This window comes from Phalaenopsis equestris, unplaced genomic scaffold, assembly GCF_001263595.1.
Source record: "Phalaenopsis equestris unplaced genomic scaffold, ASM126359v1 Scaffold000536, whole genome shotgun sequence".
Classification (NCBI taxonomy): domain Eukaryota; kingdom Viridiplantae; phylum Streptophyta; class Magnoliopsida; order Asparagales; family Orchidaceae; genus Phalaenopsis; species Phalaenopsis equestris.
The window spans coordinates 74,911-93,552 of NW_018164976.1; the positions used below are offsets into that span (position 1 = coordinate 74,911).

Below are 18,642 nucleotides of genomic sequence, written 5' to 3' on the forward strand. Positions count from 1 at the left end.
ACAACCAAAAGTTGCACTCTAGCTTCCGAAGTGGAGAGACGACATCACCAAACGACCCCCTTGCTACTATCAGGCGAAACCAATCCGCAAGTCTGTCACAGCTAGAAAATATTTGAAGTGTGATGGGCTTGGATATGTTGAAGCAGAATGCACAACCAAGGGAGTGATTTACTTCACCAAGCAGGACATCACCAAAAAGTTGGGTAAAGACACCGCAGACATTGAAGAGCAGTTCAAAACAACCAAGGGAGTGATTTACTTCACCAAGCAGGACGTCACCAAAAAGTTGGGTAAAGACACCGCAGAAATTGAAGAGCAGTTCAAACAAGAATTTTCATTTGATGATGTCTTTCCCCGTGGAACTCCCTTTTTCGTGGATACTTCCAAGCTTTTCCTCCATCAGATCAAAAGGAACATGTAACTTTTGAGGAGATTGTGGTTCCTACAGTCTTTGAAGATGAAAAACTTTTTGTTGAGACATATAAAGATCACGCGGACCAGAAGATGTAAGAATTTAAATTTTAGCAAATGGTCTTAGTAACGACTAACTGATAACATCATCGGCGGCTACATTCATCCACAGTGTTATGTATGAAGAGACAAAGGGCAAGTGTAAAGCTCGTGTTATTGGAACACAACAGAAGATGTCCGTCCTCCAAAAGTTCAAAAGTCAGAGTGAAGACCCGAAAGATAATAAGACACCCATCAAGCAAACTTGCAAACCCTCAACCTCGTTAAGGCCCAACTTGTCATAGATGAGAAACATATGAGATATTTAATTGTTCATAATTTGTCTCGGGAAAACCTACATAGTGGCGTGCCTCCGACTCACATTATGCCAAACCGGAACAGATTGATAGGGAGGTATGCTAGCAAGTGAGAAAAGCTTCTCAGAAGTTTTAGAATCCAGAGCAGTCGCCAATGGGATCCAGGAACGACCGACGAGAACCAGAAGCTTCGACGACTTAACTCAAAGCTCCCCCAAACCTGGGAGACTGATGTGGGTATTTGGGAAAGACCGGCCTAGGGTTCGGTCCAACATGGCTGGATCAGTCGGTCCTCAACTGGGGAGAGCTGCCGACCCCCCTTTTCTTTTTCCCTTCTTCCTTCCCCTCTCCTTTTCCCCTTACTTTTCTTTCCTTCCCTTCTTTCCTTTGTAGAACATCCTTATTTTAAAGTACTTTCCAAATTCTGAATTTTGATTACTTTTGTTCACCCTTACCTAATTTGATTTTCCCACAGTTTATTTTTTTGCCTAAATTTGAAATCATAATTATATTTGACTATTCATTCTTATTTTAAGTATTGTCGAAAAGAAGTCATAACCTCATTATAATTAAGAGATGACGTGCTTAAAGTTGGGGATCTTATTTTTTAATCTAAATTTAGCATTGTCTTAGTGTTTTTCCTCTCAAGGGCTATATTTGACCCGTCCAAGGTGGTGATTATCTCTGCAGTTCCAATTCCCCTTGCGCAACCATTCCATCGCCGCCGCCATGCCCTTTCCTCGTTGCAGTCCTGCAAAACAACAAGTCACTGTTCCTGCAGTCGCTCGCTAGCTCCTCCTACAACCTCTTCCTCCCTGCTGTCACTCTATTTCCTCTTTCTAGAATTTCCATGTTGCAGCACCCCCCCCTCAAATAAGCACACATCTGCGGTCACACGAACTCCTCTTCTGCCTGACAGCCGCAGCTGTCCTGTTTTATTCCCCTCCTACAACATTCCTCTCCTTCACGTCAAAAACCTGCCACAACATCAAGCTCAATATCCTGTTGTTACCTAATCACAACCCCCTACTCGGCCCTTCCCCTGTTGCTACACGTCGTCCTTATACTAGGGTGCCGGTTTATGTTTTTTGTCTTTTATTTCTTGTTTGTAAGTGTTTGGGTTGTAACTAGTTTGCATTTCAATTCTATTCAGGTTCGAGTTTTCTCCAATAAAATTTGGTACCAAAACTAATCCAACCCTAGTCCTATCCTAGGGTTTTACTAGCATCCTCCCCATCCCAAGCTACCCATACAAAATTTTCTTCTTTCTTATTCCCAACTATAGCCAAAACTTTGACTTAACCTTCAAACCTTCTAACTTTCAAAATCAGCAACCCTAAATTACATTTTTAATCCTCTCTCACCTCACAAATCTAAACCTAGTCACACCACCACTTAGATACATGCTCGAGCCTTCTCAGGAGGAGATACAACGAGAGATCCACGAACTTCAATGGTGGATTATGGGTATGGAATATAAAATCCAATGGGAGGCTACCCTCGATCGTGATCCGAAAAATCGAAGGGGAGAACGAGAAGATATGAAGATGAAGTGCGAAACACAACGTTAGTTCCTACCAATTTACTACCATAAAAAATTGCAAACTAGCAAAACTAATCCGCAAGTCTATCATAGCCAGAAAATGTTGCAAGTACTACTGGTTTGGACATGTTGAAGCAGAATGCACAAGTAGAGGAGTGATCTACTTCGTCGGGCAGAGTGTCATCGAAAAGCTGGGTAAAGACCAGACACTGAAGAGCAGTTTAAACGAGAATTTTCATCTGATGACATCTATCCCTATGGAACTCTCTTATTCGTGGATACATCCAACACCTTTCCTCCATCTGATTAAAGGGAACATGTGACTTTTGATGAGATTGTGGGTCCTGGTCTCTTAGATGGAAAACTTTTTGTTGAGACATATAAAGATCATGTAGACCAAAAGTTGTCATAATTTAAAATTTCAGTGGATGGACTTAATAATGACCAACTGATAGCATCACCGACGGCTACACTGCCAGCCCCCACCCCGAGGTTCCATAAAAAGAGACGAAAGGTTAATATAAAACTCTCAGCATTGAAACACAACAAAAAGTGTCAGTTTTCCAAAACTTCAAAAATTAGAGGGAAGACCGAGAAGATAATAAGAATCATACATCAACCAAACTCTTGCAAATTCTCAACCTCACCGAGACCTAACTTGTCATAGATGAAAAACATATGAGATATTTACTTGTTCATAATTTGGCTCGAAAAAACCTACGTAGAGGCGTACATTCGACTTAGATTATGCCAAACCAGAACGATCAATAGAGAGGTATACTCACAAGTGGGAAAAGCTTCAGAGAAGTTTTGGTAGCCAGAGCAGTCGCCAATGGGATCTAGGAAAGTGATGCGAGGCTTTGGTGAGGACCGACCTAGGGTTCGGTTTAGCTTGACTGGACCGGTTGATCCTCAAAGGAGGAGGGTTGCCGACCCCCCTTTTCCTTTTTCCCTCCCTTTCTTTTTCCCCTTACTTTCATTTCCTTCCCTTCTTTCCTTCTTATTACCTACCTATTTTAAAGTCCTTTATAAATTCTGAATTTTGATTACTTTTATTCACCCTTACCTAATATGATTTTCCCTCACTTTATTTTCTTGCCTAAATCTGAAATCCTAATTATATTTGATTCCTTTATCTTATTTTAAGTATTGCCTAAAATGAATCTTAGCCTCATTATAAATAAGGGATTATGTACTTAGAGTTGAGGGACTTGTTTTTGAATCTGAATTCAACATTGCTTTAGTGTTTTCCCAGTTGAAGGTTGTATCCGACGACGAGGGAGGTGTTCTGGTTGTAAACCCGTCCGATGTGGTGATTATCTCTGATGTTCCGACTCCCCCTTGCCCTACATACATTCCAACGCCGCCGCCATCCTCTCTCCTCGCCAGTCCCACAAAACAACAAGTTACTGTTCTTGCAGCCACTCGCTATCTCCTCCCGCAACCACTTATTCCTTGTCGTCACTTATGCTCCTGTCCCGTTTATTTTCCTCCTACAGACTTCCTCTCCTTCATGTCAAAAACTAGCTGCAACATCCGACTCCCCTATCGTGTTGTTACCTAATCATAGCCTCTACTCAACCATTCCCTTGCATCTCTTGCTACCTGCAACCAACCTAACCCACTTCAACTGCACCACAATTCCCTCTCCCGTCTGCTGCTGTCAGTCCCTCCAACCCCCTTCACCTCACACCGTCGTCCTAGGGTGTCTGTTTATGTTTGTTGTCTTTGATTTCTTCTTTGTAAGTGTCTGGGTTGTAACCATTACACAATTCAAAAATATAACTTAACATATCTATTGTGATTTATATTTTCTTCGGTATCACTTACTCCACCTCCCTACCAAATCTGCATCCTGAACACCTAGCAACCATAAAATTGTGTCATCTGGTATTAGTCCTACAAACCCTGCAATTTTAAGAATTTGTCTTTCTTTGCTCTCCAAACGAAAAAGCCATACAACTTTTGGCCCACAAAAAAAAATTTCCCCCTCTATAACCCTAAGAATTTCTACAACAATTCCTAACCCTAAATACAACTTTTCAAAAGCTAGCCATTCTACCTCTACCAAAAAATTCACCCCGACACCTACCACAAAAATCAAAGTGCCCAACCAACTTTTGATTTGCAATCCTACATCAACTAAAATCCTGACTACAACAAAAACCTGTCATTTTTGAGAGGAGACAACCTGGAGAAGTCACCTATAGCCACAACAGCCACTCGTCGGATCAAAAAAAGAAAATGAATCCCTTCCAGTTGGACTTTTCCAGTAATAAATAGCAAGTTCACAACAATTTGAATAGAATGCCAGAAATGTCAGGAGTTTAGACTGAAAAATTGCCCAGCTATATTTTGACAGTTTCTTGGATTCAGACAAGTTCATTGAGTGGCTATATATAGTAGAATGGATATTTGAGTACAAAGATATTCCACCTGACGGAAGGTAAATCTAGCTGCCATTAAATTAAAGAAGAAGGTTTTTACAACACAACAACAACAAGCCTTTATCCCACAAAGAGGGGTCGGCTACATTAATCTTTTTTTCTCTATTGTGTCCTATTTTGTGTCATATTTTCATTTAATTCTAGTAAATTAAATCATTTTTAATACAATATGCTCAAGTCTTTCTAGATCTACCTCTGCCTTTTTTAACATATATCGAATCTAAAACATCCACTTTCCTAATTAGATCATCAGATGATTAATGTTTAGTGTGACCAAACCATCTAAGACTCTCTAATTCATTTCACATTTTGTCTCTAAGTGTAAAGCCACTCATCCACTTAATCATTCTCATCTCGGCAACACTCAGTTTTATGCTTCTCTTATAAAGGTCAATAAATGTAAAACAAGTAGTGAGAGAGATTGTGACAAATATGAGCAATTATATTCTTTACTCTTATTAGAGATGCTATAAAGAACATTGGTTAATCTAAAGTTTGAATAGTTCTGAAGACGGGCTAGGCAGAAAAGATACTAGCTCTCACTCTAGAGTTCCCTCTTATCCCTCCACCTGGAGGCTAACATCTCATATTAAAACCTAAAACAATGGACCAAATTAGGGGGCTTTAGTCTATCACTCTAAAGTCGTCTAATTCTACACCTATTAAAGATTATTTCCTTATTTATTTGCACTCAACTATATGGACTAAATTCTCATCCATACAATCTCATGTGATTCTACCACAGTTGATTGAGACAATACCATCACGGATCTTACATGTTCTCACAACAGATTTTAACATGCAAGTTGATCAAGTTTACATGTAAATGAAAAACAAAGGAAAATCATCACAATATATTCTCACTCTACTCAATTATATATCCTACACATTCATATTAATTCATTACAAGAGGGAAGAGTGAAGAAAACTACTCACTACACATGGAGAAACATCAAAAACTTTTCATTGAACAAGACTTTGAAACCATACAAACAAAGTACTAAATTCAAATCAAAATATAATGAAAATACTTATCTTTTATGGAAATCAAACTCTCTTTGTATAGCAAAAACAATCTCCTTACAATCTTCTCCAAGAACAAAGTGAAAAAAAAAGAAGAAATCTCTCACTCTTGCTCTTTCTCTCTCACCTTGTCACCCCACTTGGGGCTCACGCCCAAGCCTTCTTCTTCTTCTCCAAGCCTTCTTCTCCTCTTCCAATTGATTCAAGAGTCCAAGAATTCCTTTTAAAAGCATTTCCAAGCCTTATTTATAATTGCCCAAGAGATTCTTACGTGTGTCTTTAAAAATGTCCATATTCATTGAATCTTCCAAATGGTGTCTTAAGTGCCTCTTCAAAACTCCTTATAACCACCCCAAATCCTTCGAGAAAGTCACTTTTATCATTTGCAACGAATTCCTCAAGAGACACACGAAACACCGCTTCAAAAATCGTCCAAATCCGATATATATTATGTTGAAAACCGTTTTTGACGATTTTGACGATAAGCGCCGATTTTGGGCGCTTAAGCACCCTCCTCTCTGTCTGGGTGGCGCCTAAGCACCGTTTTGGGTGGTTAAGTGCCAGAAACAAACACTTAAGTGTCCGGTTTTGGTCCCCATGACTCCGGTGTGCCCCGGCTCGACCCGTAGTGTGCCCCGATTTGACCCGATTTGCTCCGGTTTGCTCCGTTTTGGTCCATTTTTGTTCATTTTGCTCTAATCACTCCAAATTCTTCAATTTGATGTACCTACAACCAAAAACACAAGAAAATATACCTTTAAAGTGTAATATCATTATAAAATATAACATAAAAAATAGTACATTTTTAGGCGAATCAGGTATTGAAAAATTGAGTAATGAATATTCCTTTGAGCGAGTTCAATGATATGATCGTCCCACGCGAATGGTAGGAAAACCATATGATGGTAAATTCTTTGAAGGTTATGAAAAACAACACACTTCAACTTGTCATTGATATCTAACAATGAAATAATAGATTCAAAGTGACAAGATCAAGAATATCAATTCACCTATTGTACGAGTCCAAGTGAGGAATTTTGAATTTAAAAGGGGGCTTGGCATCTATGATCACTCTAAAGAAGGTATTCGAGGACTTTGTCTTCTTCTCTAGTTGTCTCTCAAGCTGGCAAGGTGAGGGGGTGAATCTTCTTCTTCCAAGTTGGGGCAGTAGGTTCCTTCCTTGATGGAAGGAAACGGATCTGCACCAAAATCTCTCCTAATTGTAAAATCACAAGGATCCTTAGGTAATGATTTCGAGATTTTCTTGTATCATCCTTTTAAGTTTCCCTTTCATCTCCATAAGTTACTTGGCATTCACGAATTTTTGTTCCCCATATTCATTGAAATCTACCTTACTGCTACTTCTCTATTCGCTTCCTCTACAATTTTTTGTGCATCTCTTATGATTCTTAGCATAGATTCATGCTTACCTCATCATTGAGAATATTGGATCCCAAATCATCATTTTGGCAATTAAACCAGAACTAAAGCGAACACACAAATGTTTAAGAGAAATCGCGGCATTGGATGAGATTTTGTCCCATTTCGAACCAAAAACGAAAATTCCCTCCTATTGCTAATCAGTACTTGTGGGGCCTATTTTTTATTTATGAATTAGAATTAAAGTAATGTTAGCTTGAGATTATTTATAAGTTATTCCCCGTTTTTGAAGAACTTTGTTTTATTTTTGTGGATTTAAATATTGTATTCTCTTATTTATGTCCCAAGAAGTATTCTACCATCTTCCTTTTGAAAGTAGCATGTCTGTAGTTTGTTTAGGAACATGAGATGGATCTCCCTCAATAACTATGTCTTGTAAGAGTCATTGTTTCATTGTTCTCTCCGTTGTTTTTAGCCTGGATGGCTGACAAACATCTTCTATTCCCTTTCAAACATCATCAACCTCATATCCCCATTCTTTTGCTATTCCACAACATCACCCTACTAGATCCATTTCCTAAACACCTACTACAAAACCTAAAATAATTTCATTTGGTATCAAAACTCGACAAATTCTAAGTTTTCATACTCTAATGAAACAACAGGACACCATATTGTCTTCTTTAGTAAGAAATTGAAAGTCCATGAAAAAGTATTCTATCTAAGACAAAATTTTATGTAATTATGAAAGCCCTCAGTCACCGAAACCATTATCTGCTTGTGAAAGAATTTACTCTCTAGACTGACCACGAGACTTTGAGATTCTTGAACAGTTAGTGTAAGCTAAAGGGTTGAGATGCCTCGTGGGTGAAATTTATATCCTCGTTTCATTTTGTGCTCAAGCATAAGATAGGGAGTCAAGATAAAATAACACATGCACTAAGCCGTCATCATTTATTAATCAATACAATGAAGTCTGAAATAGTTGGTTTTAAAGTTTTCAAGGATTTGTATTTCACCAAAGAAGATTTTTAGAATATTTGGACTTGTTGTCATAAGAGAACGTATGAGCAATATCACAGATCTGATAGATATCTACTTTTTCAGAACAGTCTGTGCATTCCTTGAAGTTCACTTAGGGATACCATTTTATAAAAGTGTCACAATGGGGGGAGGATCTGGCATTTTGAAAGAGACAAGACTTTTTTTTAATAAAAGAGAACTATTGGCCCAAATTGGTACGAGATATAGTGACATGTCAGACAGTGCATGTTATATCATTTCGCTATGACTCAATGAGCAAAATATAGGCCTATACACTCACCTTCCTGTTCCATAAGCACCCTGGTTGGATATGAGAATGAATTTTTCAGTGTGCTTACCTTGAACACAAAAGAGCAAGGATTTTATTATGGTAGTGGCAGACTTCTCCAAGATTACACATTTTGTTTCTTTCTATAAGTCGACGGATGTGTCACACATTGCACACTTATATTTGAAAGAGATAGTCCGCCTTCATGGTAAGCTAGGACCATCATGTCAAATAAAGATGTTAAAATTGTAAGCCATTCTTGGAGGACCCTACGGAGTAAGCTTGAAACAAAGCTTCAATTCAGTTCAGCTTAGAATCTCCCACAAATAGATGACCAAATAGAGGTAATAAATCAATCGCTCATAATGAGATACATGAGCAAAAAGCATAAAGCGAGACCATCAGTTACTCAACGTGAAATAGAATAGGCATATAACTTGAGGGAGCTTAAACTAGTAAACAATCAGTTGATTGAGAGCAAGTTGTTGATTCATTTTGGTGAAAGTTATAAAGTAACTTAAGGGCTTGGGGAATATGCTAGGGTTCAATCTGTTCAACAAGTGTGTTTGGTGAGTTCTCCACGAGCTTGGTGATCGAGTCTTTCTTGTAACAGAATAGCGAGTATACATCAAACTAGGCAAGCGAGTTCCATTGAGCTCAACTGATCAGTCTGCGAAGAATGTAATTGACGAATCATACAACATTTGGCCAGATGGGTCTGTGTTGGATTCATACAAAAGTACGAATCATACAACATTTGGCCAGATGGGTCTGTGTAGGATTCATACAAAAGTCTGCCCTTATGCAAAAGTATATTTCAAGTGTACAAAATGTTTTTTTATTCAATCATAACAAAAAATTAATTAAAGAATTCTACTATCATCTACATCATGCAAACACAAAAAAGTGAGAAAATATTAATGTGATTTTTTTTGCAAAAAAATACATCATGTAGACATTTTGCCAATGCAATAAGACTGAAAATCATTGTCCATAAAAATAAATTTTCTAATAGTCATCACAGCTAAATATATAAATAAGAAACATTTAGACAATGACCATCATAAGATGCATAAACAACCAAAAAATAAAACCACAACTCTTATTTCAACATTACAGTTAATCATGAGTTAAATAAGAAACATCCAGATAACAGCCATGGAATACAGTTTTAAAATACTGAAAAAATTAACTCACTTAAGAATTTCGATCCATTTATCAGGAATCGCCATATGAAGGCGGTAATCAAAACCAATGCCACCATCTTCAATAGGGATGCAGAATGTTGGCATTCCACTGACCTGCAAAAATAGGTGGTTAGGTCATCAAATATAAATATTCATCCATTAAGCTTTATAACTTATGATATAAAGAAAATAATAGGCTTCTTTAGTCAGGAATAAAGAGAAAAAAAAATCTACTCTCACACTGATCCTATGCATCCAGATTTTGCTTTGTAAGATATCGACACCATTTCAAGTTAAAAGAAGCATTCACAAAAATCTTAATGTAACTAATTTTTAACGACTTATAACCAAGTAAATTTTAATTTACCATCTAATTTTCTTCGGGCTTTTCCCTCAACTCTTATAGGTACTCCATCTGCTCTCTTTTCATGACAAGCGTATACCACTCAAGCCCAGCTTCGATGGCAATTTCCTCACAAATTAGTATTCTCAGCTTTGCTACACAAACATGTTTGTACTGGAAAAACACAGCATTTGATAATTTATAACTCTGGTTTAATCTATCAAAATTTTTGCTAATGGTGGGTGGAAAATATCAAAATTTGCTCAAACCCGAGAGTGCAATTGGGTCTGGCGCCTTGGAACCGCGCAAACATGGCACTGGGTCTATCTAGCACAAGTAACATCAAACATCCATAGTGCACATTGGCACATTTGCGAGCAGTGTGCGTGAGGGTTGTGCACTCTAAGCACGTGTGAGTGCTAGGAAGTGGTGCATGTGAGTGGTATGTGCATAGGGGTGCTAGGTGCCGCCACTCTCAAGTTTGGAGTAGATTTTGATAATTTCAACTAACCTCTAGCTAGTTAAATTGTGTAAGAATATAAGAGTATTTGACGGTTTGTACTAACATAATCATTCAAGTTGATTGTAAAGGATCACTATATTTTACTATATCATTGATATTTTAATAGCATTTTAGTCTTTATACACCCCTTACAGGAGCATCTTCTAAAAATTATATCATTTAAGATACTTCAATATTAATATCATTTTCCATTAACGAACACAAATATCTTCGCATTACTAATCATGCATATGCAAGAAATCAAAATAATAAATTTCATTCTTATCATACTATCCAATAGCCTGAACTATGCATTCAAATAACATACAAATATCAGTGACATATACTTGATATGATCAAAATGAAATTGAAGAGCCAGTAAAATCTATCTAAGCACGTCATAGAGCGAATAAAACATAGGAGAAATCAATATTGCTATAATTTAAAAGTACAAGTATTCAACTGACCGGTTTGAATGATTATTGAAGCCACTTAATCCTTGATGTCCTCTATTTAGTGTCTAAAAATGCAAACAAAATATTTTATCACTTCATGATTTCTCTTACTCAAAAGTCTCAAGTAATTTTCAATTACGCGTTATTTTAGGTATTAATATATCCTCTAAATTAAACAACATATAAGTAGAGCTTGCCTTAATTAATTTTATTTGTTTGCTCCTTCATCGATCACCTCGCTTGATTATATTATCAAAATTCTGATTTAATTAAAAGTACTATTAACATATTAATAGTTAGACATATATTAAATTTATAAGTAATATGCTAAACCTTAATTCACCTTAACTTTTCTTCGTGGTCAACACCTCTTCTCGATCAAAATCTGAAGTTTCAATTGTTTGAATTCGAATTTTATTAAGCCTTACTATTAATAAATAAAAATAAAAAATATATTAAATTCATAAATTACTATTATTTAAATCCCTCATCTTAAAAAGCCATGTTTGACCTTCCCTTCTCGCTCGCGCGTAAGCACGCACCGGATCCTCCTCTCCCCTTTTCTCTGCTCGATACTTATACTTCGTGCATAACAAAGTCACCAATTCAACGAAATTGAAAAACTCAAAGGGACCTTCTTGCCTGAAAACGATGTCGTTGACTTCCTCGCCTCCTCGCTAGGGGTCAGATTGTCGACCTCTTCTTTCTGTACACAAGGCGCGCCACACATAACACACACACACCTCTTCCTCACTTCCTTGCTTCGCTTGGGCTCAACTTCAATGTTAACGAAGAGCTAATCTCCCTTTTCCACCATTCGAGACCGATTAAGCCTGATAGGCTTTGCACGATGAGGAAAAACTGTACAAACCTTCTTCGTTCGACTTCTACTTCCAAGTCGTAATGTTGCCTCTACAGATCGGAACCCGTAGGAAGCATGTAAGCCCTAGACTCCACTCCTCTCTCTTTCTCTCTCTCTCTCTCTCGCGATTTGTGACGAACGAAGAGATCGATTCAGTCCTTCCACTCTTATAGATGAACATGCCTGTCATGACAATTCACCGAACATTTGTCACCATTTCAATTAATTAATTATTTATTTGTTTTTATCCAGTTATTATAATCTTTTCTTATTAAAATTTCATCATCAATATTTGCAATATCTACTATTTGTTTTTATCCAGTTATTATAATCTTTTCTTATAAAAATTTCATCATCAATATTTGCAACCAAGTTATAATCATTGTAAAAAACACATGAATCATCAATAAATTTTCATTAGAAGTTTATATCTCATTCTTTAAAATGTAAAGTGCATACAATAAAATAAATGTTTAATATAAAAATAACATAACTAAACTTCTCTGATCAATTAAAAATAAAGTATTATCACGCCTGAAGCAAGGAAACATCACAATAACACACATCCCTTGATAAAGACACATTAGAATGACACTCAAATAACATACGATAAAACAATAAACTCATCAATGCTTGATAAAATCAACATCAACAGTGGGTCTTCATGCTATCTACAAGCAAGAGAATAAACTCAAGATCGAACTTGCTACTTTGATTGAACTTTAGTAGGAGCTGAAGTTTATGACTCTATCCTTCTCTACTCACCTGCAGTCTTCTGTGAAGAAGTTTCAACTGATTTTTGTTCTTCAAATGTTTTTTGGCCAAGTAAAGGACAATATTTGGCTGTGACCAAACTGACAACACCAGTAGCATGTATGAGAGCCCCTAAAACATTCACCCTTATGTCGTTTTCCATATTTGACATAAGTGACTACGGTACTACGAGAACCGCCACCACTGAAACTATCAGAAATGAACTTGGGCTTCTTCACATTTTCACTTGGGCTCTCCTTCATCGACACTCTTCCTCTTGTTTGTCTCCTTACGCTTCTGAATAAACAAGGAATCAATCTCAACTCGTTTAGCCTCCTCCATTAACAATAAATCGTCATCAATGTCCAAAGACACCAACGACTGTCTGATTGAATCCTTTAATCTCAAAAAAAATCTATAACACTTTACTTATGCCGTAGCTAAACTCTACTCTATATTGCATAACTGACTTCTCCTCTAATTACACCAACGATGAATTTGTCCGTCTTCGAGCGGATAGGGGAACAAATCACTCCCTAAAGAACTCCATGAACTCCTGTCAACTTATCATCATGTTGGGTATGTCCTCTAACCTGTCTTGATGCTGCCCACGCCACCACATTTCTGCTTTTCCATCTAGCACAAATGTAGCTAAATGTAATGTTCTTTCGTCAAGGCACGACATGCTATCTAATATCTTCTCTATCCTCATTAGCCTACTCTCCACTTCAATCAGATCTTTAGTTCCCTTGAATAAAGGTAGGCGCAGATCTTGAAATTTCTTCAAATATTTATCCACAATATTAATATTGTTTTCATTATGCTGCGATCTAAACTCTTGAAGCAGATGAGTCATCATCGCAACCATCTAGTTGTTGGGTACAAACCACTCCCTAAAAAGCTTCATGAACTCCTCCCAATTTATTATCATGTTGGGTATGTCCACTAACCTGTCTTGATGATGCCCACGCCACCACATTTCGGCTTTTCCATCCAGCACAAATGTAGCTAAATGTATTGTTCTTTCGTCAAGGCATGACATGCTATCTAATATCTTCTCTATCCTCATTAGCCTACTCTCCGCTTCAATCAGATCCTTAGTTGCCTTGAATAAAGGTTGGCACAGATATTAAAATATCATCAAATATTTATCCACAATAATAATATTACTTCCATTGTGCTGTGATTTGAACCCTTGAATCAGATGAGTCATCGTTGCAACCATCTAGGTCAAGATATTATTATTGACATTAACAACAAGCGATACTTCATTTTCTACCTCATTCCCCTCTTCCTAAATCTGGGGTACATCCATTTCCCTTAATTAAAATAATTATTTAATTAGTGTTAATTTAAATTTCAATTTTACTATAATCACACAATTTTAGTCACATGGTGGAAATTAAAACTTTTTTATAATCATTTTATATAACTAATATTTGACAAATGGAAGAACCACAATCCAACTAAATTATATCTCATTTCTGGTTTCCCCCATCATCTATAAATATTTTTTCGTTTATCACTCATCATTTAATAAATTAATTAAACCTAAATGGTTAGATAAAACAATAGTAAATTTAACAAAACTAGTGAATACCCATACTTTAAAACTATAGTAATTCAATGAAAGAAAGACAATAAGCATGTCAATTAAATTGTGTTAAAATATAAGAGCATTTGACGTTTTGTACTATATAACATGAACGTTCAAAATGATTGTAAATTGTCACTATATCTTACTATATCGTTTACATATCAATAAATTTTTAATCTGTATACATCTGTCGCATGAGAGCCCTCTAAAAATTGTGTCATTTAAGGTACTTAAATATCAATGTTATTTTTTATTTACGTGCACAGGTACTGTAGCGTTCTTCGGCTAGTATCATAAAGGGGTGTTCCATCATTGCCAAACATGCACATGCAAGAAATCAAAATAATAAATCACGTTCTTATCATATAATTAAATAACCTAAACTATGCATTTAAATAACATGCAAATATTAGTGACATACACTCGATATGATTAAAATGAAATTGAAGTGCCAATAAAATATATCTAAGCAAGTCATAGAGTGAATCAAAAATACAAGAAAACAATATTACTATAATTTAAAAGTATAAGTACCATGAAACTCTTTTTAATAATTCTTATAGCCAAATAAACCTTGATGCTCTATATTTAGTGTCTAAAAAGACAACATAATATTTTATCACTTCATGATTTCTCTTAAACAAAATTCTAAAGTATTTTACAATTTCACGCTATTTTAAATATTAATATATCTTCTAAAATAAAAGACATAAATAAAACTTACCACAATTAATTTTATTTGTTTGTTCCTTCCCCAATTACCTCTCTTGATTATATTATCAAAATTCTGATTTAATTAAAAAATACTATTAAAATATTAATAGTTAGACATATATATTAAATTGATAAGTAATATGTTAAAATCTTAACTCACCTTAACTTTTCTTCGTTGTCATCACCCTCTATGTGATCCAAATATGGAGTTTGATTGCTTGAATCTTGATTTAATTAAATCTTACTATTAATAATCAATAATTAACAATATATTAAATTCATAAATTACTATTATTTAAATCCCTTGTCTTAGAAAGCCATGTTTGGCACCCCTTCTCACCCACGCATAAACACGCGCTGGATCCTCCTCTTTTTGTTTCTCTGCTCGACACTTCTTCTTCATGCATAACAAAGTCACACCTCCGACGAACCCGAAAAACTAAAAGGGGACCTTCGTGCCCAACAGCAAGTCGTTGACTTCCTTACATGCTCGCTAGGGCTCAGATTGCCGGCCTCTTTTTCCTGTACACAAGGCACACCACACATATCACGCATGCACCTCTTCCTCACTTCCCTGCTAGGCTCGGAGCTCGACTTCAATGTTAACGAAGAGCAGATCTCCCTTTTACACAGCTCAAGGCCGATCGAGCCTAGCAGGCTTTGCATGATAGGGAAATAATGCACGAACCTCCCTCGTTCGACTTCTACTTGAAAGCCGCAACATCGTCTCCTCTACAGATAGGAACCCATAAGAAGCCTATAAGCCCTCGCTTCCACTCATCTCCTTCCTCTCTGTCTCTCTATCTCCCTCTCGGTCTGTTACAAACGAAGAGATCAATTTGGTTCTTCGACTCTTAGAGACGAACTTGGCTTTCGTGAAAATTCATCGAACCATTTCCACCATTTGATATTATATTATTTATTTATTCATTTATTTATATTTTATCCAGTTATTATAATGTTGTTGTTGAAGTATGCTAAATTAACCTTATATTTTATCCAATCCATGTCGGTAGGACACACAACATCAATATGAGGCATGTAGCTTGATTGTACTAGAACTATACTTGGACTCATAATCAACTTACTTAAGAGTAAATATATGATATTCTTGGATGAAGTCACTAGCTTGGGGAGTAGTAGCCAAGTTAGAGCAACTATGCCTAATCTAAAATAAGCAAGCTTTAACTTTGACAAACTTATTTAGACTATCAAATTCACCTTGAATTTGGTGAGTTCACTATTGAAGCAAGCTTATTGTCTGTGCAGCTTTATACTGACTCGAATAAATTCATGTTAATTTGAGCAAATTGCTATGGATTGGGATTAGTTCAAATTTACTTAGTCCATGCCGTTGAAGTATTAAAATATTTAGATACATTCACATCCATCAACAAGGAGGTAGACGTCACAAACAACACGAGAAAAAATGGGAATTCATGTGTTCCGTGCTCAACAACACGGAACAACAATGTTGAAACTAAGAATTAAAAAAAAAAGGACTGAAAGCCAAAGCATCTTAGAATACTACCACATATCAGATATCAAAGAAAGCAGAGAAATGAAAATAAACTATACTCACATCTTCGCCAATGGTGACAGCCTCCGGGTATAGTCTATGAATAAGATCATTAACTAGCATCAAATAAACTACCGCATCGGTATCTGTTGCCAAACCAAAATACTCATCGTAGTTTCCAGTAAAACTCACCTGAAATAAAGTATGGAAAAATAGAGATTAAGCCCAAAAAACCAAGGTAAATTTACATAACCAGCACGCAATTCTTATCTATTTATATATCTCACGCCTAAACTTACATATATGCATACATAACATTTTGGTGCTTTAAACATATGCATGAAAGAAAATATTTCACTTCCTAAAAGTGACAATAGTTCTATTTTGATGTGTATTTTGATGTGTATTTCAGTTCAGTGCTATGCGTGTAAACATGAAAGTTTAGGTGTGAGATACATAAAACATAAGATTGTGTGCTATGTATGTAAATGCCCCAAGAATCAAACACTGAAACATCAATGATATGCTTGTGGCAGATACTAGCAAGTTGTCAAACAACTGGCAAAAAAAATGCATATGCTATTAAATAAACTGCCCTTATTTCATGTAAGAGTAAAGTCTCAAAATAGTCCATTGACTATTTACATGAGATCATTTAAGTCCAAGGGTCCATACAAATGTCAAAGTAACACAAGATTTTTTAAAAATAAGTCAAAACAGTCTCCAGGGAGAACTATGTTAGCCCCTATTAAAAAGAAAATCAGGGAACCATTCTGACACTTTCCCGTTTTATAGTTTTTTACCCTGCTAGTGCTTACAGAAAAGAAGCAAAGCTTATATTTCATCCAGAAAACCAATTAGAAGGATCATACAATAGAAACTCAGAAAGGAAAAAACAAAATTCCAAAGAAATAGCAATGCTCCTATCGTTAAGATAGTCTGTTAACTTTTAAAAGTAAGTTAAAACAGCTCCAGGGAGAACTATGTTAGCCCCTATTAAAAAGAAAATCAGGGAACCATTCTGACACTTTCCCGTTTTATAGTTTTTTACCCTGCTAGTGCTTACAGAAAAGAAGCAAAGCTTATATTTCATCCAGAAAACCAATTAGAAGGATCATACAATAGAAACTCAGAAAGGAAAAAACAAAATTCCAAAGAAATAGCAATGCTCCTATCGTTAAGATAGTCTGTTAACCTGCAAACCACGATGAGTATACATCATTGATGTCACACCATCAAATCTGAAGCCATCAAATTTGTACTCCTCCAACCACCACCTTGCATTTGAGAGTAGAAACCTTAGCACCTAGAAGAAAGTAGAGTGGCACTGAAAGTTCATGGAAGAGAAAAGTGACATTTACATTCCACCACCCAATTCTTGTGTATTTACATGTCTAACACTGAAAGTTTTATTTTTACATTTACACCACCCAAATCTTTCATATCACATAAAAATTACCACTATTTTGATTTTTAAAAAGTGAAACACTTCTTTCATGCATAGAAAAGGGTGACATGTATATGTAAAAATTGAAATTTGGGCATTAAATATATAAATACATAAGAATTGAGTGATAGGTAAGTAAATCTTCCCAAAAGAACGGGGAAAAAGTCTGAATAAATTGCTGACTCGCACAGCAGTTTAAATGTAGTTTATGATGATATACAATACCTCCCAATTTCCGTAGTTGAAAAGACGAGAATCCCACATCCAATGATAACCACGTGAGCCGGGGTGAAAATAGTGAGTGTCGGTCCCGTCAAAGTGGTTTAACCCGTCCAACGTGTTATTTGAGGCATGACTAAACCAATGAAAGTTCAATGAGTAAATAGAATTTAATTCAAACTAGAGATCAATACTTTGCTAGTCCGAAAATTCAATGCATTAGCCATAAGAAAGGGGCATTTAATTAAATTCCACACAATTCTTAAGTATATACATATCTAGCATCTAAACTTTACTTCTTATATTAATACCACCCAAATCTTTCATATTACATCAAAATGCCATCATTTCAGCTTTTAAAAAGTGAATAAACCTTTTCATGCATAGTGAAGGCGGCATGTATGTAAAAATTGAAGTTTAGGTTCTAGATATGTAAATACATAAAAATTGAGTGGTATTTATGTAAATCATCCTATAAGAAAGTGAAATACAGTGCATTGGAATGCCTGATTTCTCCTGTATTCACTTGACCTGCTATTGTTTTTTTACGTTGACACATACGTAATTGAGTC

At 36.0% G+C, this 18,642-nt stretch overlaps 1 protein-coding gene across 2 annotated transcripts in view; it reads right to left on the reverse strand.

Annotated features, from left to right (window-relative positions):
- Positions 1-18,642, reverse strand: part of LOC110028889 (1,4-alpha-glucan-branching enzyme 1, chloroplastic/amyloplastic-like) — an 88,936-nt gene that overhangs the window by 18,702 nt on the left and 51,592 nt on the right. For both annotated transcript variants that reach the window (XM_020730932.1, XM_020730934.1), the window contains exons 12-15: positions 18,077-18,206; positions 17,600-17,710; positions 16,468-16,596; positions 9,670-9,773 (exon numbers count right to left, since the gene is read on the reverse strand). In XM_020730932.1, coding sequence (XP_020586591.1) covers positions 9,670-9,773; positions 16,468-16,596; positions 17,600-17,710; positions 18,077-18,206 — 474 coding nt within the window. The remainder of the gene's footprint in view (positions 1-9,669; positions 9,774-16,467; positions 16,597-17,599; positions 17,711-18,076; positions 18,207-18,642) is intronic.